Raw genomic sequence first — 7,807 nt, forward strand, 5'->3', positions numbered from 1 at the left:
ATCTTCCCCTTGTGTGAGACAAAATTGAGCTTTGACTTTTTTTTATTATCATGAACTTTATTGTCAGCGATAGTTTATGACCTTATCTATTCTAAGATTACAGCAGTGGTGAAATTTATGCCATTAATTGTTCACAAGAAATTGGTTTGAATTTGTCAGTGAGAAAATGCCACAATATGGTAGAAGCTGCAGAAGAGAAGAGACACTGCAGTGTGTGTTTTGGGGGGTAAATCTGTTGTTTTCTGTGAATGTTGTCTTATTAGAGGTGAGAGAAGAGTCACACATGACTTGGTTGTAGGCGACAGACTTCTGCAGGCTCATACCTTGCACATTATCACTTTTTTTTTTTAATTTATTTATTTTTTTTTTTAATCTCTCTATCTCTAAAGTGTTGTGGTTAGTCTTGTGCAGATAGTCTCACACCAGCCAGAAGGGATATGGGATTTATGGAGGAACTGCATCCAAAGTTAAAAGATTTCGAATCTGTTACTGAGCATTTCCTGTTCTTCGGTGTCTATTCTAGTCTTGCAATTACAACCTCCTAAGTAGGTCATGTGAAAATGTATTAAACCACTTTAATGTCTGCTGATCCTACCTGCCTTCCTCTTCCCGTCCTCAGCCAGTGCCAACATCTGCAACGTGGGCCTGATGAGGCACAACGAGCTGTCTGAGGGGATCGACGTGCTGGACAACAACGGTAACGTGGTGGGATCCTCCAAAATCGCTGCCAGGCATGTGAGTGGCTTTTTGCAAACTCAGTATATTCATTTGAAAGTGCTGAATTTGTTTATACATTGCGGTCTTTTCAGTGAATGGCAAATCAGTATGGTTCAGTTGATTTGATGTGAGGAGGGCTGATAATAGGAAAACCAGGTTTGCATGATTTCCTGTTAATTTCATGTGTCTGTGCCCCTCACTACATTATCCATCTGATCTCATGGGAGGGAAAATTAAATCCAACGCATTGCAGTATTTGAAATGAAGCGTGTGCACAATGTTCACATCTTTTTCCCCAGGCGATCATGGAGACCGCCTTCACACGTGTGGTCCTCCCCATGCCAATCTTTGTCCTGCCGCCCATCATAATGTCCTACCTAGAGAGGTTTGTGCAGAAACATGTCACTGGGAATTTGCCATTTTAAAAGCAAACTTGCAACTATAGACAATGACACTTTCTATTCTATTCTAGTCGATTCTATTCTTCTGCGCTGCTTTATTCTCTTGCACTCTGTTCTAGAAAAACATGGCCTAAATATTTCATGTGTACTGTCTGGAGCGGGCATATGTTGTACCCCACAGTGTTTCCCATATATTAATTCGTTCAGCAGTGGGGCATCACAGAATGTAATGTAACAATGAATGAAACAGAATAATTCAGTACAATTTCCCCCCAAACCACACAAAAAAGAATATTAAGAATGTTTATAATTACTGATTTTATCGTAAAAGTATATCAAAGAGAATAGTAGTAGTCAGCAATATATCCAGAACTGGGACAAATCGACCAAAACACAAGACAAGCCAAAACTGTCTCTACAGCAGCGTATTGATGTCAAAGTGGGAGAAAAATATAGGCTCAGTATCTCGTTATAACGAGATCTTTTTCTCGTTATAACAAGATATTTTCATGTTATAATGACATCTTTTCTTGTTACTACGACATACCAACTTATCTCGTTATAACGAGAAACTTTTCGTGTTATAACGAGATATCAACTTTTCTCATTATAACGAGATATTGATTGTGTCTGAGTCAGGATGAGTTGAGTTGACTGTATTAGCCAGCTGGCTGCAGTGCTGAGCATTGTGAAATGTTTGTGCAGTTTATTGTTGATGGAGTGTGGAGCTTGTACCATCCAGCATCCCATTATATGCTGTAGACTTAACACCATACTGATTTCTTGTGTGACTATGTGTGTAAGAGATTACTGTGTGTGTGTGTGTGTGTGTGTGTGTGTGTGTGTGTGTGTGTGTGTGTGTGTGTGTGTGTGTGCGTGCGTGCTCATATGTGTTTATGGTATGGATCCATGTAACATGAAGCCCCCCTGTCTGATTGTTGCTGACTTCTCAATTTCTCTGATGTCCATAGGCTGTTTTCTCATTAGGCTATAGATCTTTTTCTCATTATAACATTTGAAAGTTTCTTGGTATCTCGTTATAACGAGAAACATTTCTCGTTATAACGAGATATGTTGGTATGTCATTATAACAAGAAACGTTTCTCGTTATAGTGAGATAATTTGGTATGTCTTAATAACGAGAAAAGATGTCATTATACCGTGAAAATATCTTGGAAAGGATTCTCGTTAAAACGAGATACTGAGCCGTTTTTTTTTCCCACTGTGGCATCAATATGCTGCCGTAGTCTCCCACCCACAAATAGTGCAAAACAGGTGAAAGGTTTTGTAGATCCAAAGCTGACTCTGTTGGCTTCAGGCACATGTGTTAATTTGTCATTCTCTTAATTTCCGCAGACTCCAATTCCTGCAGAGCAACCGCAGATTGTTGCTGCCCATCCACAGCCTCGTGTGCCTGGCTACCTTCAGCCTCTCCTTGCCTCTGGCCATCAGCCTATTTCCCCAGATGTCTCAGGTAGGTGCGACTGCTGCTGCTGCTGATTCAGGCCAGATGGCTTCGAGGGACAGCTGGGGTGGAATTCAAATTACATATACACCACTTGACATGTACACCCCCAGCCCTCCCCCACTCACTTCTCATTCCAGATGTGTCTTCCCAGATCTAATTAATAGTCACGATGATTTCAAGGCTTAAAGACAGACAGAGTTACAAGACGGCGTCAGGGAGATCTGAATTCTCACCTTCGTTCTTTACTTTTTTTTGCAGATTGAGGTGTCTCACCTTGAGCCGGAGATCGCCATGGCGACAGATTGCAAGGTGGTGACCTACAACAAGGGCTTATGATGGATGGCGTGGAGGGGGAGAGGAGAGGACAGGGAACAAGGATGTAAATGAGGCTACGCTGTGAATAGCTGTCAGGGAGACCCTAGGGTTCCTACTTAGCACCTGTCGACAGGTCTGGGAACTTTCTGCTGCATTAATATAGCAGAGCCGGGATTATCATGCACTAACCAGCGGCTGCAACGCTAATATATTCTGAATAATGAGAAAAATGCTGATGAGGAAAGTCCAAGTGCACAAAACAGTTATGGATCGGACGATACTGCCAGTGTGAATCCACTGTTCGTGGTTGTATTTGTCAAATGAGTTCATGGGAAAATGTGGATATATACATTATATATTAGGTAACAAACGTTTTTAAACTGGTGAATGGCAGTCGACTGCATGCCACGTTTTCTAACCCCAATAATGTGAAAATGTGAAAGAGCACACAGCACTCTGACCTCTCTTAGCAAGTGTCTTTTTGTTTTTGTTTTTCTACAGTAGCCAAATGTATGGACTTTGGTGCATTTCCTTCCTAACTGCAAGGAAGAACAGTCCACTGCAGTATTGACTGATTGTTGAACCTCTGCTGTATTCCTAATGGATAACTAATTTTGCACAATATTTTGAAACTAATAACATTATTACCTGAATATTATTGTACTAATCATTAACTGGTATTCTTATTCCTTTGTATAATAACTCTGATACTTTATTAAATGTTTGCTAGTCAAACAATCTAACACTTTTATCTGCATTATTTAAATGATTTAATAAATCCTCTTTCTCGACTTGCTTTGTTTTATGAAGACTTTTATTTTATCACCAGGCATTTAAGTGAATGTGAGCTATAGGTGACACTTTGCTTCAGCTGCTTTGATATGCTATAAGGTGGCTTTCCTCAGCAGCTGGGCTTTCACACAGGGTAATAATTGTTTTGCAATTTGCATTCGTATTTATTTTGATTTCATTTTCAAATTGGAGTTCAGTATTAGTTTCAGTTAATTTTCATATGGGGTTTGCTCATTTAAGTATAGTTTCTATTTGTCAGAATAAATAGTTTCATTAATTTCATTAGTTTTTATTTCATTTTGTTTCAGTTTTAGTGTTAATATTGTAACTGTCATGGATAAGGAGAGTGTGTCCTCAGATGCAAATCATGTGTCCAGTGTGAAAAAAGGAAGATAAAGTAGTATACTGAGAATTACCTTGAGTTTCATAGTAAGTATGACTGTAATGTTAGTTAATGTTAATATAGCTGTTAGTCGCATTTACTCTTTTCTAAATAGCTCTCTCCTATACACCATGTTTAATTTGGCTCTCTGACTGAAAGTAATATTTGAATGCCATTATTTCAGACAGTGTGGAGGTAATAATTATAGTTTTCATTTAGTTTCATTTTTTCCATACACTCCACTTTATTTTATTTCAGCTTACTAAAATATATACGATTTTTCATACTTATTTATTAGTGTTAGTCAACTATAACAACCTTGGTTTCACACACTGGCAGAGCAGACTGAGGCCTGCTGTTCTCCTGTCTGCCGCTGGAGGGCAGCAGTCTCTCCCTCCAGTCCACAGCTAGTAAGACGTCAGTGTCAGGGTTGAAAGGTAAAAGGTCACGTGGAAGATGGCTGCTCCCCAAGATGACATGTTTTCTCTCTGCGTGGACCCCGGCAAAGTTAGCAGTTGCGTTGAAGTCAGATTTATTGACAAAATCAAGGTAATGCGCATCCCAGTTTTGCAGAGAAAATGATTTATGACAAATGTGGGGCTTAATTTCTCTCTGAAACAGTAATGTTGCAGCTCCACGCCTGTTATCAATCTGGCTCATACAGCTAGCATGGCAGTAATTGGGATTATGAAGTAGATACCAGCTATTATATTAACAAGAACAAGCTTTCTGCTGTATTTGGACAATGTGAATAATAGGTGTTTTGACAAGTCTTGCCTGGGGGTTTGACTTTTAAACCAAAAGCTAACACAGACCAGCTAACTAGCAGCTTAGAGAGCCAGCTGTGGATTTGGATTTAAAGGAGCTGAGGCTGACCTGTTTCAAAGACTGGTGGACAGAAAACACAACGTACAGGAATGATGTATTGTTCATTTTTTCAGGGGAAGGGTCTGTTCGCCAAAAGGAGCATCAAGAAGGGAGACAGCATCTTCATAGAGCGCCCTCTGGTCTCTGCCCAGTTCCTCTGGAATGCTTTGTACAAATACAAAGGTGAAGTGTTTTTTTTTTTCTATTGCAAAACAGAGATGTTGTTGCAAACAGCATTTATCAATACACAGGTTATGATGTTGCGATCCCTTGTGCCATAATCCAAGGTGAGCATTCATATAGAGGCCTGATTCAGAGTTTAACAGAATGATTAAAAACAACCACAAAAAAACCCCCTCAGACTACAGGACTATGAGAGGCAGCAGAATTCACCAGTTACCTGCTGTAGCTTTCAGGGTGAGTGAATCTTATCAAGTGGGAACCTTCCTTGACTGATGTTTCATTGAATTGGATTCACGACACGTCAAAAAGACTCAACAGCGTCCCAGAATGCATTAATCGACAGCTACATGTTGCATTAACAACTCATAAACTGATGACAACACACAGGGAGGGCAGAGAAAGCGTGTGATTTGACAGACAAACACATGATATACGTATTTGCATTATGAGAGAAATCAAAGATTAGGCTAATTCTGGAATTTGATAAAGCTTATATATCAGAATGTAATGAAATGGGGGGTTTAAACTGAGTTACCCTGCCAGGTGGAAGGGTGGTGGTGTGGAAGTTTGATCTGGAACAAAACTTATATCGCCCCTCACTCTATCGCTCTTCGACAAGCTTGAATTAAAATCAACATGGTCTGTAATGATATTTTGCCCTATCCCCCCCCCTCCTCTTCTCCCTCCCTCTGTCCTCCACAGCCTGTGAGTACTGCTTGCGTGCTTTGGAGACTGCGGAGGAAAATGCGAGGAGGCTCAGTGGCATCCCGGGACTCAGCCTCCCACACCCCGAGCTGTGCAGCGTTCGCCCCGAGCTGCACCAAGCCTGTCCTCAGTGCCAGGTCGGTCTCAACAGGATAGAAGGCAGTTTAGGGATCCTAGGGTTTTGGCTGATGTGGGCTTTTGAAGTCTTTACTTTTTCCATGCCAAAAATTACAAACTACTCTCACAAAAACTCTCCACTGAAACCCAGACTAATGAAATTCTTTTAGTTGGGTTTGTAGCTCCTTAAGGCAGAGTGATCCACCCCACCTGTTCAATAGTACTGGAAACTCTCTGCCTTTTAATGAAGAAGTAACCTACCAAAAAACTTAATGGAACAATTAAATGTAAAAAAACTAAAATGTCATTGCAGGTTTTGCAGACCAGAGTTTTTATGTAGCTGCAGTCAGGGAGGAACCTCCATTGTATCAGTGGTGGACAACAACCGGCCGATGTTGGATATTTAATAAAAGGCCAACAACAGTGTGATAAAACCAATTTAAGCATAACCATACTTCCAGTTTTCCACTGGTGGCACTGGTGTTGAATATTTGTTCATTTGTTAATGTAATGTTTCAGCTGGGAAAGTCTTTCATAGCCAACCTTAGCTGCTGTTAAATTGAATTAACTTTTGAAGGAATCATAAACCATGTAACAAATTTCAGATTAGATTCAGATTTCCTTTTTACAGAGCTCCCACATGATAGTTGTTACTAGTTAATGGTGACCTCATTCTCAAGATAGTGGCTAAGAAAATTGTGCTATACAGAGTGGAATAGTCAAAGATAATGTAATGTTTTTGCTTTCCCTTTCAATGACCCATTTGTGATGTTTTATAATTTGAGCGAGCCTGCCTTCTCTTGCAGGTTATGTACTGTAGCAAGGAGTGCCGACAAGCTGCAGCAGACCAATACCATCGGGTCTTGTGTCTCGGCCCCTCCCACGACGATCCGGACCACCCAATCAACAAGCTTAAAGACGCATGGAGGTGAGGGAGGATTTAACTTACTGCTTTCATTGTGTGAACTCGCTCTATTACTCTGATGGGTTTGTTTCTCCTGAGTTAAGATCATTCCTCTTCTCTTCAGGAGTATGCACTATCCCCCAGAGACCTCCAGCATCATGCTTATGGCCAGAATGGTGGCCGTTGTCAAACAGGTGATTCTCAGATTACTTTTATCACGTTTTCATTGTTTGTATACTTGATTTTGAATTCCCATTAATTTATCCTGTAGTGGGCACTATTCTTCTAGGGATCCACACTCAAGAACTGGGACAAACAACAATATAGACGATAAGATACAGACATTATGACCTAAAGAACAGCAGATCAATTTGCATACAAAAGGAAAATTAAAGTGAAACAAAAGAAAAAAATATGGTAAACATTCAGACCCAAAGATAACTGATGACTGGTGTCATTTAGCGTTATAGGCCTTTCACTGCTGTCTACGTCTGGTTGACATTTCCCCCAATCATTTCGCAATGCGTGTCGTATGTAATTAGATTCCTTAACATTTACTTGTTTTTAAAATACAAACTTTACGGTGTCAAACCTATCTTGAAATTAACTGCAATACCAGCAAATAAACACAAACACAGACACAAATAAGAAGACATGGATGTGACAAATTAAGGCTTCGTGTTTACTGTGATGCATTTTCTAGAGTATTTAGTATGTAACGAAGAAAGACACTTAACAACAAAATGCTATATACTGTATTTACTAAGTGACACAGTATTTGTCATTAACACTGCTTATGTTGTCCAGGCCCAGGACAAAGCACACTGGCAGAAGCTGTTTTCACAGTTCTGCAGCCGTGCAGCCAATGAGGAAGAGGAGATAGCCCACAAGCTCCTGGGGGAGAAGTTCAGAGTAAGTTAACCATCATCTTATATAAAATGTGCAGTGTGCATAAA

At 40.2% G+C, this 7,807-nt stretch overlaps 2 protein-coding genes across 2 annotated transcripts; both read left to right on the plus strand.

The window, feature by feature from the left end:
• Window positions 1–579: 579 nt before the first annotated feature.
• On the plus strand, window positions 580–2,922 carry LOC139659363 (sideroflexin-5-like; the record flags this gene model as incomplete). The annotated part of the gene is made up of 4 exons (XM_071537606.1): window positions 580–735; window positions 1,017–1,102; window positions 2,475–2,592; window positions 2,845–2,922. Coding segments are annotated over 4 exons (438 nt in total), but the record flags the coding sequence as incomplete, so codon positions are not given.
• A 1,580-nt stretch (window positions 2,923–4,502) lies between these two features.
• Window positions 4,503–7,763, plus strand: LOC139659368 (protein-lysine N-trimethyltransferase SMYD5-like; the record flags this gene model as incomplete). The annotated part of the gene is made up of 6 exons (XM_071537617.1): window positions 4,503–4,624; window positions 5,017–5,125; window positions 5,828–5,967; window positions 6,754–6,875; window positions 6,976–7,045; window positions 7,659–7,763. Coding segments are annotated over exons 1-6 (639 nt in total), but the record flags the coding sequence as incomplete, so codon positions are not given.
• Window positions 7,764–7,807: the final 44 nt, after the last annotated feature.

Source organism: Centroberyx affinis, unplaced genomic scaffold (assembly GCF_046629955.1).
Source record: "Centroberyx affinis isolate AG114_WGS23_722 - 3 ecotype Tasmania unplaced genomic scaffold, CSIRO-AGI_Caff_v1 ptg003075l_1, whole genome shotgun sequence".
NCBI lineage: Eukaryota > Metazoa > Chordata > Actinopteri > Beryciformes > Berycidae > Centroberyx > Centroberyx affinis.